Below are 19,254 nucleotides of genomic sequence, written 5' to 3' on the forward strand. Positions count from 1 at the left end.
TCACTCTCTCTTAAAGGCACTTTACGTTCTTCGTCTACAAAACATGGTCATAACATTCATAGATTAACTCACAGGTGCAGCAACACGGAGATGACCTTCTGTTGTTCTTACACCGTGAGGTCATCATTCTCTGAAAAAGAAGAGTGTTTGATATTACACATTAACCGTATGTTGGGGTTGAATATGTGTTTGTAGAGAAACAAAAAGTACATGTTCACATTTTTCCTTGTAGCCAGGTTACCTTTGACTCCTCGTTATTGGCGCTCACCTGCAAAGAGCAAATGAGGACAACTCCAGCCACCATGACTTCTGTCCAGACAGGCTTTTTATAAACTGCATTACCTAATCTACTTTACAGTATTAAAATCACAATTAAAAAATATTTTTTTAGCCCGGTATTTATTCTAAGTGGAAGACTGTCAATGATAATCTTAGACACCCAGTGAATAGTAAAAACAGAAACCTGGTTCTTTCTTCATGAGTTAATTGTTAAATTAAGCAAAAATATATTACTTAGAATAATACGTGTAAAATCCTTGCATTATTTCTTCTCTCACCATTTTTACGTTTTTAATTAATTTGCAATCTATTCATTTTGACCCCTGACTTTTTGTAATATGGATGTTTTATGTTCATTAATATAGCCTACTTAATTTGCTTTCATGTATGGGTAGGCCTATCTATGTTACATTTGAAATAACTGAAATGTTAACTGACTCTAAATAAAGCAAAAATAATAATTTAAATGTCCTAATTACAAAATACTTATAAAACAAGTTCTACATTGTGTTTCATGCATATTATCAAATGTTAGCATGCTAACAAGCAAATGGTTAACATTAAATCTAACATTATCATGTCAGATTACATTAGCATTTAATGTTAGCTCTAACCTTTATGAGGTTAGCAGAGCTTCACATGACTGTCAACTCTTTATGATGTTTGTATTCCCTGTTTGTATTTCAGGTACCCCTTTAGCCACAAATGCATTACAGTCAAGAACGACCTACTTGTGACATTAATTAATATAAACAGAGAGAGCAACAGCTAGATAAACCTGCCATAAAACCATTAATCTGTTGTTTTCACTGAAAATAAAATGTGTTGTGTCTGAGGCGGTACTTTCTGACAGATACAAATGTACTGTGGCAGCAAAGGCGCCGGGAAAGTAAATTAACTGTCAGTTAACTCTCGGTAACTTCATTAAATGTAAGTTACGTTACAAGTATGCAAGGCTAACTGTTTGTTATATAAATATCCTCCTCTATTTAGTCCTTTGACTGTCAGTGGCATGGCTGCATTGACTTCATACATCACTATTCAAACAACCTGTCAGGACTGGTGGCTGTCCGGTTTGTTGTTGTTTGTTCTGCATGTCTCCGCTGGTTTCACTCAGCGGGCTTCCTGTAGGAGGGGAGGATGGGAGGGGGGGAGGAGGAGGTGGGGTCAGTCGGGGTGAGGATCCGACCCCATCTGAACCGATGAGTGGGGGAAGAAACGGCACAGAGCTTTTTAAGGAGGAGGAATATCCAGAGACCTGTGCTGCTCCACTCAATCTAACTGAGGAGATTCATCAAAGGGTTCATTCAGCAGCTGTTTGGTTTGTAAGTAAGATTTTCTTACTTATCCTGAGATGGATCTAGTTAATCGTTTTTAAGAAAGTTTCTGCATCATTTGTTTACCTTATCATCTCATCGGGTGAAATAGCGTAGGAATCCAAATGTATATGGGATTTATTACAAAAGTAAACAATAAACAATGTAGCGCTGATCAGTGATCTATTGAGGTTTTAATTGAAAAAGATCGACCGTGATAATACTAACTGTAATATATTGTTAAGGTAATTGGGTAGAAAATTATTTTGAATAATAAATGAAAAAATACTCAATCCTACACCATACTCTAAGGGAAATTAACTAGTTAAATGAATAATCACAGACAAGTCTGTCACATTTGTCCATCACGTGTTTTTTCAATACGAACTGTTTGTATCTAACATTTGATCTATAAAATATACTTATTACATTTCACTGATTTATTGTGGATTGAGTGACATACAACAATAATTAAAAAAACAAGACAGTTATTATGAAATTGTATTTAGGTAGTTGTATCCCACTGTAATGCTTGTTATTATTTATTGGATATAAGTTATATTTATAGTTATTTTTTATTATATTCAAGTCTTATCCAAAACATGTAACAGTATGATGTCGATATGTTTTGCAACCTTGTAAACAAACGGTCACCCCCTCTATATGTTTGTGTATTTGTACACCACCAGATGGTGCCATTACAGCACATTTTACCACCTCAGTAAGGTCCTCACATACCTCCCCGCTCCTTCAGGTGTGAAATCAGTGTTGGAGCATGACGGGTCAGACTGTGGGAAGTGTTGCTCAGGAGCTGTCAGCGCCCTCGCCGCTGGCTGTAAAGGGGCCAGAGTCAAGGCCTCGAGGAAGGGCTGCATCCTTCACAGATGAGGCTGTTTCCATCCTCACCTCCAGGGGAGGCCAGCTGGCCCAAACCCTCCTGGGTCACACATTTCCCTTCAATCACAAAGAGAGCCTTGCCAAGACAGAAGCTAGAGAAGGCAGTAGCTGCGATGAAGACATCGCCAACGTTGCACGCCGCAAACGAGAGTTCATCCCTAACGATAGGAAAGATGACGGCTATTGGGACAAGAGGAAAAAAAACAACGAGGCAGCCAAACGGTCCAGAGAGAAGCGGCAAACCAATGACATGGTGCTGGAGAGGCGAGTGCTGGGCCTACTGGAGGAGAATGCCCATCTGAGGGCCGAGGTGTTGGCTCTGAAGTTTCGCTTTGGCCTGGTCAAGGACCCGTCTGATGTCTCAATTCTACCATTGTCTGCACCACTCTGTGCTCACCCAACACCCGGTACCACAAACCGCTACCAGCCTCACACAGATGGATCCTCATACCCCAACCGCACCCACCACGTCCATTCTCAGCCTCCACATCAGGGTCCCATCTATGGACCAAGGGGGGCCGGGCTTTTGTCACGTCAAAGTGTATCCGAGGAGTCGGGTGTATCCACCTCATGTAGCTCAAACATGGCCAGCCCTGTGTTTTTTGATGAATCTCCAAATGAGTATCTTGGGCCTTCTCCGAGGGAGGTGGTGAAGGAGCAGCAAGGCTACGACTCCCACACCTGTCCCCTTGAGGTCAACGAGAATCAGTATGTAAACAGACAAGACCCACCCGAGGATTTGAGGAGCCTCCCGCACAAGCTCCGCTTCAAAGGGCCCTCTTGTTGCAGCGAAGGAGGGGAGATATCTCCATCTTCAGCTACCAGGCACAATGGACCCCGTGTAGCCACAGTGTGGCCAAACATCCAGGTGAGGAACCAGCAGCAGGCAGGACTGGAGGGTCGGATAGAGAGTCAGGCCCCTTGGCCCAGGGAGGAGGCCTATGGTGGTCTTGGGGAGCAGTATCAGGGTCCGTCCTCTCGTCATTATAACGCCTCCTCCCTTCAGAGCTCCAGGCACACCAAGCATTCAACAGAGGACGTCAGTCTCAGGTCTCAGATCAGCTGTTTGTCTCAGGAAGTGGCTCAGCTCAAGATGCTTTTCTCTCAGCAGCTGCTCTCCAAGATCGCTTAAAAGACTAAAGTTAGCAGACGGATTTCACACTACATCTTCACAAACCATCGATCTTACCCTTACTGACACCTGTTTCACTGGAAAAGCTTCTTTTAGGAAAGTGTTTGTTCTGTGATTGTCGGCAAATCACTATCAGAAAGAACACCAACATATTCGTTTTTAATAAACTAATTATGTCTAATGAATGCAAATCTAAAAGAGATTTCAGTGTGATTCATATATACGGAAGCCTGGAGGGGCAAAGGCATTTTGTAAGTCTGATCTAAATAAGTTTTTACAAGGTGACATTAAATTAATTTATGAAACATATCCTGGAAAAAATGTCCATCTGAAAATGTATTAGATCATAACAATTTAATGTCCCACTTTTCTCCCAGGGCTCCAGAATAACCACATGTCTCTTAATCATGATAATTCCTCAGATTTGAATAACGCTATTTATTTCTGGTTTCAAACGGGTCTATCAGAAACACCGGACATTAACTTGTATACAACATATAGTACACGGTTCAAATGTACAACACTTCACTTAACTCAGAGGTATAAAAGCCATTTCTGTCTACAATGGGACAATGTGCAGTTCATAGGTTTTTAACACAGATACTGTATATCAATATTAGGCTATATGCTGTCCTGAAGAAAAGACTGTAAAGCTTTTATGTTTCTGTGATCTTAATATTGCTTACTGTATCTGATTTCTATAAATGAAATGAACCTGGAAATAAAAGTTTATTTTAGGTAAATCTGTTGTGATCGATTTTTTTTCTTGTATATTTAACATTACAATCCATCTGCAATGAGTTTCGCTGTGATAGAGTTTACACTGTCTTTGAGATTGAAATATTTTTGAATAACTTCGATGCTGTTTTTGTTTGGCCATACATACAGTATTCAAGAGTTACATCTGTAAATATGCACTAAAGTTATGTTTTCAGCTATGTTTAGATTGCACAGGCAAGGAGAAGCTGGGGTAAAAGTAGAAAGCTGACCAAGCTAGGGCCGAGAGAGCGCTCTGAGTCACTGAGAGGAGAGGTGCACTGCGCAAGAGTATGTATATGTCACACATTTCCTTTTGTGCTGGAATGATTTATAACCCTCTTTAATGAATGCTTTAAAACTGGACAAACCACCTTTTCGTCAGCACCCCCTAACTGAATGAAGGTTACTGATATATGCCGAGGGGGTGAGTTGGGTGTCGGACAGTGCCAGGGAGAGGGGAGTGGTGTAGGGATGCAGAAAGAGATGTGAGACTCTGCATGAGTCATCACTCACGTCAGCAGTACGGAAGCTATTTTTAGCATCAAGGCAGCTGCAGTGGTGACTGATTGGACCTCATGTAGGGGAAGGATACAGGTTCAGAATCCATTAACACCTGGATGGAGCATACATCTGCAGATAGACATCAGGTGAGCTGCTGTGAAATATATTCTGTAAGCAATGACCAGAAAAGCCACAAAACATACGCACAATTATTCATTTTTGGCAAAAAATATGATTAACCTTGACCCAAATGCCATTATTAGTTTTCAGTCTTTTTTTTATCAACACCAGGTGGCGCCAGGTGTCTATCATCATTGATCATTCACTCACTCATTCAAAGTGTTATTACAGAGGTCATCTCCTCCATTGTGCTTGCTGCTGTTGCAACACACTCTGCACACACAGACAAAAGCTATGGATGTCATTTTAGATTGGAAGTGAAGCATTACCACTTTTAAATGACCTTTGTCTTTACTAAAACAAAATAAAAAAATGCCAAGAACAAGGAAGGAGCATGAAAATGGCATGACGGTTATTATATATTATAATACGTAATGCCACCATGAGAGGTTAAACAGGTAACACCGCTGCAGCAGAGACCCCGTATGACAACAACAACAGGAGATACACATGAGATCTTTTGTCTGCAATCAATCTTCATCCAACCCCCCCCCCCCATGCCACGAGCCTTATAGGCAGAAGCGAGAGCCTTCTGGTTGCTAGGCAGGCACCACCAAACCACAGTTGCCAAGGGAATGCCTGCATGCAGAGGCAGCTGAAGAGATGGAGCAGTGCGTTGGGGGTTGGTGGCGAAAACAGAGCACTGGTGGGGGAAGGACCTAGACAAGTTCAAGGCCACTGTTTCCCCCAACATGGTCTAATGGTGGTGGTGGGTGAGGTGAATGAGTGCATGTGTGTTTTGAGTCAAGGTAGGGGGAAGGGATGTGAGTGAGAAAGTGGATTGGAAGTGGATGTGTGTCTAATACCAAAAACAGGGCTGACGCAACTGCTCATGAAATGTAGGATGGTGAAGAGGACAATGGGCTATATGGGATAATAGAAAAGCATACAAGCAGATAAACCAAAAGATACTAAACTGCAAAAACAATGGTATAATTCAGGTTTTATTAGAGATTATCCATGTTTTATTAGGTGATTTATATTAATTGTAATGGCCATGGGTAGTGACAATGCTTTAGGTGTATCCCTTCAATTTAACAGATATGTTTAAAAGAATATGTAGTTAATCTTTTACAAAAAAAGTGCACACAAAGGACAAAAAATATAAATAATTGACATTAAAAACACACACAAAAGGGAGTGGGTTCAAGCTGCTTCGCATTGATGCGGTTTCAGTGTGGGATCTATAGTTGTAATGTGTGTTTTAATTAGGTTTTTCAAAAAAGAAAATGATATTCAAATGAGCTTAGATAGAATCCAGTATTTATTAATTATACTGTTGTTACTGAATGTATTATTACCAAAGAATACCAGATCATGGCCACATTTCTATTGTTTACAATAAAGACCATATTAATCAAACAAAGGGTTAAACTCTGTTCGACAGTGCAAAAACATTCAAATGTTGTGATCTGAACCGATACACGATCGATCTGAGGCAACAATATTTCCTCAGTGCATCCAATATTCAACATGCTTTATAATCTAGCAGTGTAATAAGTGGGTTGGTGGTATTATAACTGTTACCACACTCTGCATTTCTCTAAACAGTCCCCAATGACCTACATCCCGTCCTTTTGCACACGGTGATGCACTGCTGACACATAGTCTTATATGTATCCCAAATGAGTGAGAAAAATAAGAAGCCTATGACTCATTTTGCAAAATATCAAAACAACATTTTTTTAATAAACCAGAATGAATCCTACTGTCAATGACCTTGATGCTAAAATCTGTGAATGCTGAAATTAAGTGATTGAGGTAATTAATACAAGTTGAAAATCACCTAATAATAGAATATGTGTTATGTATGGTGACTGGCAGTATGTGAAGTGTTTACATTAGTTCCACCTTTACCAGCTGCAACATTTAAATTAAAGCAATCATGCATTACTAATGATAAACTTTAAGAATATTTTGATGCTGATCCTTTTTACTTAAGTTACATTTTGTACGCAGGACTCATGAGAGCATTGTTACACTGTAATATTAACAAAGTAAAAGATCAGACTTCTTCCACATCATAGTTAAATTCTGATGTTTTAAATGCACATGATTTAAATATGTCCAGTAGCTCCACAGTGGCAGCTTCAAACAAATTGATCACAAAATGATATGGCCTTATTGTCTGCTATTAATTCCTTTATTTCCTTTCAAATGTTTCAACTGTTCACATTGAGGTTAATTCCAAAAGTTTGCTTGCAAATAGTGAAAGAAGAAGTAGCCTATATTCAGAATACATTTTATTCAATTTGCTTGATTAACCATGATAAAAGGAACAAAGGCTATAATGAGCAACAGTGAGTGTACACTTGCACAGGTCAAGGACATGCTGTTGCATGCTATTATATCTCAGTAATATGATGTATGTCTGTGTAACATGCATTCAGGGCCGAGTTATACAAATAAATGGGATTGCATGATGGAGCAGAGGTGGAGATAGGGATGGAGGGGTGGGGAAAAGAGAGGGACTAATAACAGAGAGAGACTCTTGCGCGGAGAGACAGAGGACAACAACGTGACGAGGCAGCCTAAGAGCTGTTATGCAACCACTGACCTACTAACACATATTTCTAGCAAGGGAGCCGGAGAAACTGGAGCAAAGGGTCCGGCAGCGCGCAACACACAGGCAGCCAGAGCCAAGAGACAGAAACAGCATCCAGCACAGCCTCTCACCACACCGCCACTCAGCCGAGCTGCGACAGAAGACGGAGACGAAAACTTTTTGGCTTTTTTGGGAGGTTTCTTCCACACGCGATAGGAAAAGGAGGAAACGGGAGCGAGACAGCTTTGTGTCGGTGAAGCCGGAATCTTTCTCCCCCCTCTAGGACACGGAGAGGTATGTTATGACTGAGCGCAATGCTGCTTTTTGTCTTTGTCTGTTTCTATCTCCGTTTATGTATTTCATTTATGGTAATATCGGTGTTTCCGCGGTGTGTTGAGGTGAGGACATGATGCTCGTGGCCGGTCATTGTTCACATGGCGACTCTCGGCTCTGCCGTGACTTTGAGACGTTTGCGGTCGCTTTTGTAACGTTAAACACGGCACTACCGGCGCTAATGTGCTACTTTGTTGCCGGTTTTGTCGCATTGTTCATTGTTATTTACACGAAACATGTAACATATTTGGGAAACGTGGTTGGCCATATCCCACGTTGTGTGCTCAATGTCAAGGCGAGGTTATTTCCTCTACGGTGGTGTTTTCCAGGGAATGGGGGCAGAGCTGGCTGTGTGTTGTCTGGTTAATGCAGACACACAGGGTAGCATACTACACTGTATTAGCTCCTGCACGTGGCGTGCTGCGGATTGTAGGCTTTATGAATGTCGTCCATATGTAGGTCACTACATCCCTTTGATCGATTAGATCGCTAAATAGTATTTTTGGCTGTCGACTGATGCAATCACATGTCTGGTTTAAAGCATGGGTAAGCACAAAGGGTAGTGCTAATGCCACATTTGAGTAAATGTAGGTGAAACTCATGTCATAGTGGAGGTAGAACATATACAAAGAGATTACATGCACACAATGTTTTCAGGATGGACTTCAGGTGTAAATATAAATATGTTTTTAAACATTGTGGAGTATAACAGAGTACTACAGGGGGAACACATGCAACGTAATATATTAAAAAACGAAATTTGAATTTTTCTTCATATTTATGTGTCTTTGAAACTTCCCTTTCTCAACATGTGCTGAATTTTTTCAACATTTGTAGGTGTTCAAGTTCAAAGGAGAGAACAGTCACAAAACGTGTTTTTTTTATTCAAAGTGAGTCACTGGGTGATTTCCTTTTTTCTTGTCCTCATGAGTTGTGTTAAGTAAAGCACAGAGCAATGCTTTGAGGGAGTTGGAGGGTATGACATAACCAGCACACAGCGGGGAGAAGCAATAAACAGCAGCTCTCTCCTGGGACACACAGGGCCCTGTAATTGATTCCCCTTTACACCGCCCTGCTCCCTTTTCCCATCATTCATACCACAGTTAACACCAAATGCCTTTTCCTAAAGCACATGGATATTTAAAAAATGCTTTCATCGATGACGTCACACAGCTGTTGAGTGTCTGTGAGTTATTTTTAACTTTCTCAGTCTGTCTCCTCCAAGAGAAAACGTGGAACAAAGAAAAAAAGCAGAAGTGAACCAGATTGTATGTTTTCTTTTGTCTTTGCGTGACTGAAATTAGAATAACAAGTGAACATCCAGGATGTGATGTAATGCATGGAAGCCCCTGTCTGGCGAGGCCGGGCCAGAGTTCTGGTGAGCTCCTATAGTCCGCCGCTGCCAGCTGGTCTGGTTTCAGAGCCGTCTGCTTTGCTCCGTTCCCAGCCAGACCTCTGAATGTAGGTCAGACCTGAATCTGGGTGAGGAGGAAACAGGGCACACTGTGGACTCATTCATACAACCTTTAGTTACCACAGCGACCTAGTTTGTTAAACTTTAGTGTCTATTCATTAGTGTTAAATAAAAAGTAGCTTTTAAAATATGGGTCACATGTCACTAATTGACCAAGTCATCTTCAAAACACTAACAGACTTTATGAAGGAAGGCATACTTTTTTAATGCCGTATGGGGAATTCAGGTTGCTAAACTCAATTGTGTTATAGACAGATTGAAAATATCATAAGATCCTGTTTATCTGGAAACATGTGCATTCACCTGTACGATCTAGTGTTCTGTCACTAGTGGAGGTAGAAGTGTATTGCTAATAGGAAGTGTTAAATGGCCCTCAGCGATGGGTCTCACTGGCTGACCTGGAATGTCTGGATTCCTGTCTGCTAGTTGTGTTTCTTGACACAAAAAGCTCTGTGGCAAAATGGAGGCTCCTAGCTAGGGGCCCCCTCCACGTGTGTGGTGTTGGATCACTTAAAGGATGGAGGAGGGGAAGAGGATGCCAAGCGTTTTACTCACACTTGCCTCAGAGGAGGTCAGAGGTGAGGCATTCCTCCCCGAGTGGCAAGTGCCTGGGAACTACTTCAGACCTGTGTTTTCCACTGCCAGAAAGGCTGAAAACAGACAGCTTACAGTGGCCGCAGTTAATCATTGGTAATAAATGGGAAATTACCCTCTGCAGAAAAAGCCAATTAGACATTGTACCATATCCAGAATCCCTTCTTTGTGTAGCTCAAGTATTGGCCTTTGTTCAGAGCACATAGAGGAGGGTAAATAGGGGAGTTAGCAGAGCATTCACGGCCAGTTAACCTGTAGCTTCTGCTGCGATGTACTATGCACACGTTACACAAGCTTTGCTCTGCAACAAGAGAAATTCAGAGCACGTACGTTAGGAGCAGCCACGGCAGCCCCTCCCCATGCAGTTCTGAGAGAGAGGTTGTTATGTGTGAATTTGGCTGCAGAGAAGGGTGTGTGCTCTGACGTCAACATCATCTCCCTATCTCTCCCTACCGACGTTCATCTGCTATTGATTCATATTGCTCCGCGCTGCACAAGGCGTCTTCCAAGAGCCGGGATTAATGTTGCGTGAAGATCACCGGTGCTTCATAATCAGATGACGTATTGGAGTTTGTCCCTTTATCTGTACTAGTCTGTACAATTCCTCTGCTTTCCACAAACTGAAGTCACCCCATCGCTCTTCTGCTCCCCCCCTCACCTCGCTCTATTTTTAGAGTGCACTCTGTTACTCCCTTACTTTCCTCTCCTGGCCTCCCTCTCCACTGACCTATTTTAATGGCGCACCGTCAAAGACAGGAGGAGTGTTTACTGCTTAGCGTCGTTTCTAGGTCAGTGGGACAACGCAGACGTATGCGCGCTTTCTTCCCGCCGCCTTTGTTTCACGCCTCCTCCCTCCCTTGAAAGTCTTTATTAAAAATATTCAGGGTTAGTGAGAGAGGGAGGGGCTGACCCCACATTTGTCCACATCTGTTGGTGGTTGTGTCCAAATCCCTTCCCAAATGGTGTAGCTTTACTCCAGTTCTTTGAGAGAAGGAGACGGTGAAATCCTTGTTTTGGCACTGAAGGGTAAATTCAATTTGAAGAATAGCCTGCAGCATAGACTTTCAGTTACAACATAACAGACATGAGTAAACAAATGGTTAATTATTCAGGGCCGAAGTCGAGCTGTTCAAAGGTCTCAATGCGGATTTTATAAAAAATGAGAATATGTAACAGGGTCATTGACTGCGAGGAAAGAAAAGACATGATTTAAATAATCTTATGATATATTTCATAGTAAATAGCTATGTAGCATTGACTCATTGACTGGTGAGAAGTAGTGAAAGAAGGTCGATGTGAGTCAGTTTAGTTTAAAGGTGGGGTAGGTCATTTTGGAGAAACCAGCTTGAGTGCGCTAGAATTTGAAAATACACAGCCGGAAAAAATCTGCCACTTCCTTACAGAGCCCCTCCTCCAACACACACGAACGTGCACATGACCAATGAGGGCACGAGATAAGTTTGTGCACAGATGGAAGGCTGACAGGCAGGTAGGCCATCCAGTTATTTTAGCTGGGCCGGCTCAGATGATTGGTCGTGCTCTTTACAGTACTACGGCTTCCACAGATGACATTTTTTTATGGATTTGTTCTCAAAGCACTTAAGATATTCATTGCTATCGGGATGTTAAGAGCATTCCATGGAATATAACACAAAGTGTATCTCGAGCCAGTTTCTCAAACTTACCTACCCCACCTTTAACTCAAGTACCTTTGTTCAACTCTCTTTGGGATAAGGAGTTTGTTTAGCTCTCCTGCCATCACAGCACAGTTGAAATAATTGAAGACGTCGGCAGGGTTTCTTTGCTTAGATCAGCTTTCTCTGCTCACACCATGAAAGATATCAGACCAATATGGCAGCCCAAATGGGATTTAGTAGCTGCTTGGTGTCTCCTAAACAAAGCTTCCAAATTCCTCTGCAACTATACTTTCTGAAGTTTAAAGTTAGAGCTCTCAAAATGAAGAACCAAAGTCCTGACAGAAATATCGACTGGTCATGGAATCTGTTATAAGATACTTTAACTGATGTATATTATATTTAATTTGAACTGTAGTTTTTGAGATATACTGGATGAAAAAGGGTGCGGCAAAGGCTACAATAGTAAAATGCAAATACTTAATACTGCTCCTGTACCAATAGTCATACTTGTGCTTCTTGTATTATTTCAATATTGAGTTGACAATCTTTAAATGCAACAGAAGTGGTGAGACTAGTAAATCACTGAACATAACGTAGCTTCCATGAAACTAATTGTGCTGCAATGATTCCAGTTTCCAATTTGGGGGGGGGCTCCGAAAACTGTGATGATTACGTAATAAAACAATCGAGTGACGATAAAAGTTCATATTTGTGCTAACTCCAGTTAGCATGAAAATCGACACCGCAGGAGTCATTGTTACCCAGAGGCACAGTGACCTAGATAATTTCCCTGTGTGTGTCATAAAAAAAGATGTTTTCCTGTTTACCATGGTCTCCGGGTTCAGTGTAGTGATGTGTTATTAATTACCACCGCATATCAGCTGTGCAGTGCAGGAGAACCAGAAGCATGTGGCCGAAAACAAGTGCAGATCTAAGTATTACGTAACGCCGGACTGTCGTCAACATCCCTCTGTGCTGCGTTTAAGCGGCGTGGGTATCGCAAGACATGTTCGGTGAGCGAGGCTTCCTGCTGTTACATATTTTGACACTGCGTAAGGATGTTCAGCAGCAGCCTGGGGAGTTGTGTAATTTCGCACAGTGTGACGGCTACTACAACAAAGGCATTGCCGGAGATCTCCTGAGTTTGATGCATTTCTTTAAATCTGCTCCCTCGTGATTTATTTTATAAAATATAATTTAGAAGCAGAAATGTGAACATAAGTATTTTTAATGTACTGTACCATAATTGCAGTTAAATATCATAATGGTTTTGCTTCATCCTATCTCCGTCCGTTATGTGCTTCCCTCAGCTCTTTATCTGTCAGTCTCTGCAGAGCTGGCTCCAGGTCAGCCTTCTTTAGTCCTGTTACGTGATGACTTCTTACACAATAGCTCTGCAGCAGCAGCACATACAGTATGTTTAATCCCAGCTGCAGCAGCGTGTGTGTGATGACACACTGTGTATTGATCCTTTACATGCAAGGGACCCAAACTAAAGCTTTGTACTACAGTTCATGAGTCTAATTTCACTGAAATGTAAATATATGTTACTATGAATTTGAGTGGTTTTACATCCAATCTGACGCTCTCTCTCCCTCTCTCCCCTCCCTCTTTTCTCTCAGTAAGTGGTCAGCAAACAGAAGCACTGAAACGGATCCTCAGGGAGCCCCCAAAGTAGACGAACTGACCTACATCCTCCGTAAGACACTGAGAGCAGCAGCCTGACAGACATCACAGCTCTGCTAAAGATTGAGGAAGATAAAGTCAAAATCCACTCCAACAAGACTCCAGAGACTGAGGAGATCAAAGCTGAAAGACTCTTTGATCGAAAACAAACCTACTTCTTTTTTGTCTTTCCCCGTTCAGAACACTGGTCCAATGTCTGAGGTTTTTCTGAAGTTCCACCTCTTTTTAATCTTCCTGGCGAATATGGACACTTGAACATTGAACAATAACAGAAATCAATGAGGCTATCCCTTCAAGGAACAAAAATACCTCATCAAGACATTTCTGCAGATCCTGCATCTTAGTACTCAGCAACAAAGCAGTCGTCTCATCTTGTTTTGAATTTCCCTTTCCCCCTTTGCCCTTTGCTAGAGTTACACTCTGGCCAACAGCTAGGAAAAAATGGAAAGTCTGGGTCTACACCTCCCATCAACCAGCAACAAGAATGCAATGGATGTCGACAATTTTTCCTCCTATAGCGGCAGCATCCGATCCGCTTCTCCGGAAGAAGGACCGCGGAGCAGCCGCCAGTCTAAAGGTTCCAAGTCCAATGCGAGTAGCCGTCGCAAGCGAGAGTTCATTTCCGACGAGAAGAAAGATGCTTCCTATTGGGAAAAGCGAAGGAAGAACAATGAAGCAGCCAAGCGCTCAAGGGAAAAGCGGCGCCTCAACGACATGGTGCTGGAGAACCGCGTCATGGCGCTGAACGAGGAGAATGTTCGCATAAAGACGGAGCTCCTTCAGCTCAAGTTGCGCTTCGGCCTCATCAGCACAGCATCCTACATGGAGAAAAGTCAGCAGTTATCCAACAGCGCTGCTTGTGTCAACAGTAGTAGTGGGAGCGGCAACGGCACCCCCAACCCCTACCTCTCAAGCAGCGGCTACTCCAGCGCATCCCAGGTGATGCTGAACTCAGACTCGTCTGAAACCGAACAGTCGGGCCGCGGCGAGCGCCACAACGCGCTCCACCAGTACTCTCCACGGGGCTCCATCTCCGACATGTCTGACGACTCCTCCAGTGACAGCCCAGAACCAATGGGCTTCAACATAAAGACGGAGCCCGCAACTATGGAGATGGCCGGCCTGGAAAGCAAGGCGATGCCCGATGGTTTGCAGAATGGAGCTTACCATGGCAACCACACTGCCCTGGTTTCTCCACACCAGCAGAACGCCCCATTGGCTGAAAGTGCCATGGACTACCAGCACCACCAGCAGCAGCAGCAACAGCAGCAGTGCCACGTAAAGGCCTCCAGTCCAGCACCTCAGGCCACCTCCGCGCAGAGGAGCGTCATCCTGTACCGCTCCAGCAGCGGCTGTTACCCAATGGACACCCAGCGGGCCGAGGAGCAGCCGAGCAGACCCCAGCAGCACTCCTCCACCGCCAAGTTCTCAGACATCACAGAGGTCGCTGAGAAGCTGGAGAGGACAAAGACCATGGATTCACCTCAGTACGATTACACAGAAGGTCGTGCTGAGTCCACAGATGATATACAGCAGAGGTACAACCCTGACACGCAACAACAGCGCGAGAGCCACCATCACTACAGCTACCAGGGGCAGGAGGGCGGTCTGCAGCAAAGCCAACAGAACCCCTTCGCCCCTGATCTGACCCGCAACACGGAGGAGGGCGAGTCCTCCTTCCCACAGCACAACGGCTACCTCAACACACTGGACGAAGAGCCCCCGGTTCTCACGTACGAGGGAGGCCCACGAGCAGGCGGCTTCTACCAGGAGAACTCTTCCACTAAAGACACCTTCTCCAGTGACGGGGAACCTCGGAGCTCTGACAAGGAGGGCTCCACGGACGACGAGTCCCCCTGCTCGTCCTCCTCAGACATCAGCAGCTTCCATCAGAAGGAGGCTGGAGTTCCAAGCTCACACAGCGAGCTCCAAGCCGAGTACAAAGGCACCGCCCTGCCCCACAAGCTCCGCCTCAAGTACAGAGCCCTGACCAACGGGGCGGCGGGGATGCACATGGAGGGAACCGTCAACATGTCCACGTCCCCCTCTCCCACTTTGCCTCAGCACCCCTACTTAGCTCTGCCCAGCAACCCTCACAGCTCCCAGATGAACGGAGAGAGCAAGGAGGTGGACAATGACACTGAGTGTGCGGGACAGATCAACTCTCTGAATGAGAGGGAGGAGGCTAAAAAGGAGGGAGGGAAAAAGGGATCCAGTAGCAGAGGTGGGCCCAATAAGAGGCAAGAGTAAGGACACTTGGGACTTTTTTCTGTCACCAATACTCCAATAACTAACATTGCCACCCTACGACACGGAGAAGGAGAAGAGCCGGTTATCTGCCCGAGGTGCAGTTTGGATGTGATTTCACAAAGTTTCACTGTGTTCCTCTTCCCTTTAATCTGTCCTACCTGTCCATCCTATTTGGTAGATCACTTAATTAGGAAGGCAACTCTCCAGAGCTGGAGTCTGGGGTATTTCCCTTATGGAAAATTCAAACATCATTCATTTTTGTAAACTGCCCTGGTGGCTGGCCAGCGTTTATTGTGGCATTACGGGAACAATCCTCTGACCAAAGAATACGCATCCCTCCTTTAGCATCTCCCTTTTCGGCAAAGAGTTGCCTCCCTCTGAACACACACCTGTACTATTTGCGCCCCCACTGTCTGACCACATTCACAAACAAGTCCCCCTTCATTTCTGAAGCACTTAAATTGTATATTACTGTGACATACATTTGCATAAATGGAAAATATATTTTAAGAAGAAAAATGTGGCAGAAAACAACAAAAAATAAAGCAGTGGGATGACGAAGTCGTAGACTCAAAAGGTTTTTTTTCCCTTGATGAGACACCTTGTACAGTCGCTTTTTTTTAACATGAACCACAACTTGTATAGAAAAAGAAGAAAATAAAAAACGAAAGGTACAATTTTTTTTGTATTGATGGCCTCATTCAAGTGAGGTGTTGAAATAGTCAAGGCCATTTATCTAATGCATATCAGTCAAGGCTTTGTAGTCACACTTTGCTGTTTGCAAAACCTGACAAGCACAAGGCAAACGTCTGCCGGCTGCTCAACGAAAAATCAATACATCTTCATTTCCAGACAAATATGGTCTGTTTAATAAACAAAATGGCTCTCCCGTCGAAAAACCAGCAACGCTGCTCTCTCTTCATAAGGTGCCTCTTTATTGTGTTGTCCCTCGTCCCCACTTTGGCCGACGTCTTTACGAGCCCACTCCCCCCTGCACTGAGTCGTGTTAGCTACCGTAGATCATCCAGTCTGTACAAGTTTAACTGTTTCACTTCCTGGTGCCTGCCTCTGGCCACTATGTATAAATGTAAAGTTGTCTTTAATCTCTTGTATACTGCTGTTATTATTTTATTATTATTTTATTAATATTATTATTTTCTATTATATTCCGTTATTATTTTGGGCTTTATTATTACGTGTGTTTTTCTGTCATCCTGTTGGGTCATTTTGCTCTATGCTCTTTCTGGTTGTGCTGTGTATTTACCCATACTCCCCTTTGCCCCAGTTACCATTTGTACTCTGTGTTACCGTATAAACTTTGTTGTTTGCGAAAGAAATGGATAAAAAAAAAGAAATTGAATAAGGCTTGTCCAGAAGTGATTATGTATTGTCATACTTCATGTGGATATGCAAAAATGGTTACATAAACACTGATTTTTCATTGTGAAATAAAAAAATTAAAGGTTGTTAAAAAAAAAGGTTAAAGGTTGTTAAATTAATGTACGTCTCTCTGATTCTCTATAATGATTGGTGAAGGTAATACACACACACCAAACACACAAAACACACACACACACACACACACGAGGACCAACTGGCTGATTCACAGTTCACAGACAGAAACATCACAGTCTGCCAGCGCAGTGTGAGCCAACACACAGAAAACTTCACCGCTTCATCACCTCATGCCGCCTACTGGCACACACTCTGAGATGAAACACACTCAGACTGTGTGGTGCAGCAGTACAGGAGGGAAACTGTTCTCTAAACTTAACCTCCGTCTTAATATTCATGAAATATATTTATACTGACAGTCACAACATCCACATGACAGCCGCAGAGTACACTTCATAATTCATAAACAGCCTACAGTCTGCTCACAATGGTATATTCAGCGGATAAAATATTCACAACATTTCATGAAAACTCAAGGTCAACCAGTTAGCTTGATTAAAAAATGAATGAAAAGAATATACCAACTGTGCACATGTATCACATTACAGTAAATACTATCATAGTGAAAATTAATGCATGGGTATGGCTGGGCGATATGGAGAAAATCATCACAACAAAAATGTAATACTCAATACCTGCAATAATATTAAAGGTTTGACTATTTGTGCCTTCACTAATATTTACACAACATTTGATGAGTAATCATTGAATGAATAATAAATAAGTTGGTTTAGGCAAATAATTGAATAGTTTTGTAGGCTCAGAAAATGAAATCACTTTACTGTTATGAAGTCTTTTGAGTCAGGAAAATACAACACTAATGCCATATTACAATATTCAAAATCATGTATTTACATCATGATTTGTTAGAAAATAAAAGCATTATTATAATACAACAATATCTTTAATATTATTATGATTATTTAATTTATTTATGTTGTATTTCTTTTTTTACATTATTTTGATGCCCTAAAGTGGGGTTCTTGTTTTGTTTTTTCAAATCCAATTCCTGCCATATTAAAATAGCAATAATGATTTCATCTTGAAACAAACTAAAATGACTGACAAACTGTTGTCTAGCAACCAGAAAAACTGCTTGAATTGATCAACCCTAACTCTCCCAAGCCCGAAACAACATTCCCAAAATAAAATAAAACTCCATAATTAATAAAAGGAGAGTTTTTAATTTAGCTTTAAATTGTGAGGAATGGTTGTAATTAAGAATCGATCATTAGAAAATTTACTCTAACAATACACAGAGCACTATACAGAACTGGCTCCTTTGACAATGAGTTACTGAGTGAGAAACTCATGCCTGTAAAAGCACTCACTAAGCAGTGTTACGTCAACCAGTAACACTGCTATGTAGCTTAGCTTTGCACCTCTGATGTAAGTCCAGAAATTATCTGACGCTTTCACAGATGTGCTTGAGTTGGATAAAAGCAGAAAGAACAATCGCAGGACGACTCGGACGAGCACAAACAAGTTACATAACAGTCTTAGGAGAAAAGTGCGTCAGACTGCGCGAGTGGCAGCCCCCGCCTGACCCTGCCCTGAGAGGAGTTGGCATGGTGCTGAGCGTGGAGCTGGGGGGGTTACACAAGAGCAATTACAGGAATGAGAGTACACGTGGTGTTGCGATTTCAAGGAAACACCCATATTTCTTGAGAATCTCAGGCCGGCCAGATCTGGTCTGAAAATGCCAACAAAGACGAGAGGACACAATATAACTTGGATATGTTTTCATTCTCAGAGTTCATCACCTTTTGTGACGCACTCTCAATCCTTCCCCAGCAGATGAACCCGAAAACAATCTCATGTTTTCTACCACCAGCCAGCTATAAAAAGGTGACATTCTTGAGAAAACCGCAGTGCTTTGTGCACTCTCCTTTCCTCATGCTCCCTCCTCTTACTCAACCCTCCTCCCCCCCCCCCCCCCACCCATCTTTGAGCTGTAAAAGCTACTTTGTGTTGTGCGGAGGATTGTGCAAACGGGCCAGGAGAGTAAAAGTAGGTCAATGAGGAGAGGATGGAGGAGAGGAGGGGTGAGGAAGGAGAGAGGGGTTATTCAGAGTCAAGGACTGACACAGGGAGGGAGGGGAGGTTGTCACATGTCTCTACCGTGTAACCCCCCCCCCCCCCCCCCCCCCCCCACACACACACACACACACACACACACACACACACACACACACACACACACACACACACACACA

The 19,254-nt window shown here is 42.8% G+C and overlaps 2 protein-coding genes across 3 annotated transcripts; both read left to right on the plus strand.

Annotated features, from left to right (window-relative positions):
* The first annotated feature begins 1,505 nt into the window (after positions 1 to 1,505).
* LOC117537237 (nuclear factor interleukin-3-regulated protein-like) lies at positions 1,506 to 4,367 on the plus strand. 2 transcript variants are annotated; one of them, XM_034202385.1, is made up of 2 exons: positions 1,506 to 1,604; positions 2,285 to 4,367. In XM_034202385.1, the coding sequence occupies exon 2, from the start codon at positions 2,371 to 2,373 to the stop codon at positions 3,622 to 3,624; it is 1,254 nt and encodes a 417-aa protein (XP_034058276.1). In that variant the 5' UTR covers positions 1,506 to 1,604; positions 2,285 to 2,370; the 3' UTR covers positions 3,625 to 4,367. The 2 variants fall into 2 exon arrangements, with proteins under 2 accessions (XP_034058276.1, XP_034058277.1); XM_034202386.1 differs by having other exon boundaries at positions 2,350 to 4,367.
* A 3,193-nt stretch (positions 4,368 to 7,560) lies between these two features.
* On the plus strand, positions 7,561 to 17,063 carry nfil3-5 (nuclear factor, interleukin 3 regulated, member 5). The gene is made up of 2 exons (XM_034202498.1): positions 7,561 to 7,903; positions 13,270 to 17,063. The coding sequence occupies exon 2, from the start codon at positions 13,775 to 13,777 to the stop codon at positions 15,581 to 15,583; it is 1,809 nt and encodes a 602-aa protein (XP_034058389.1). The 5' UTR covers positions 7,561 to 7,903; positions 13,270 to 13,774; the 3' UTR covers positions 15,584 to 17,063.
* The last annotated feature ends 2,191 nt before the right edge of the window (positions 17,064 to 19,254 follow it).

This window comes from Gymnodraco acuticeps, unplaced genomic scaffold (genome assembly GCF_902827175.1).
Source record: "Gymnodraco acuticeps unplaced genomic scaffold, fGymAcu1.1, whole genome shotgun sequence".
In the NCBI taxonomy this organism is placed as follows: domain Eukaryota; kingdom Metazoa; phylum Chordata; class Actinopteri; order Perciformes; family Bathydraconidae; genus Gymnodraco; species Gymnodraco acuticeps.

Coding starts and splice junctions, on each gene's coding strand:
- LOC117537237 (XM_034202385.1), top strand. CDS start 2,371: ATGACGGGTCAGACTGTGGGAAGTGTTGCTCAGGAGCTGTCAGCGCCC.
- nfil3-5 (XM_034202498.1), top strand. CDS start 13,775: ATGGAAAGTCTGGGTCTACACCTCCCATCAACCAGCAACAAGAATGCA.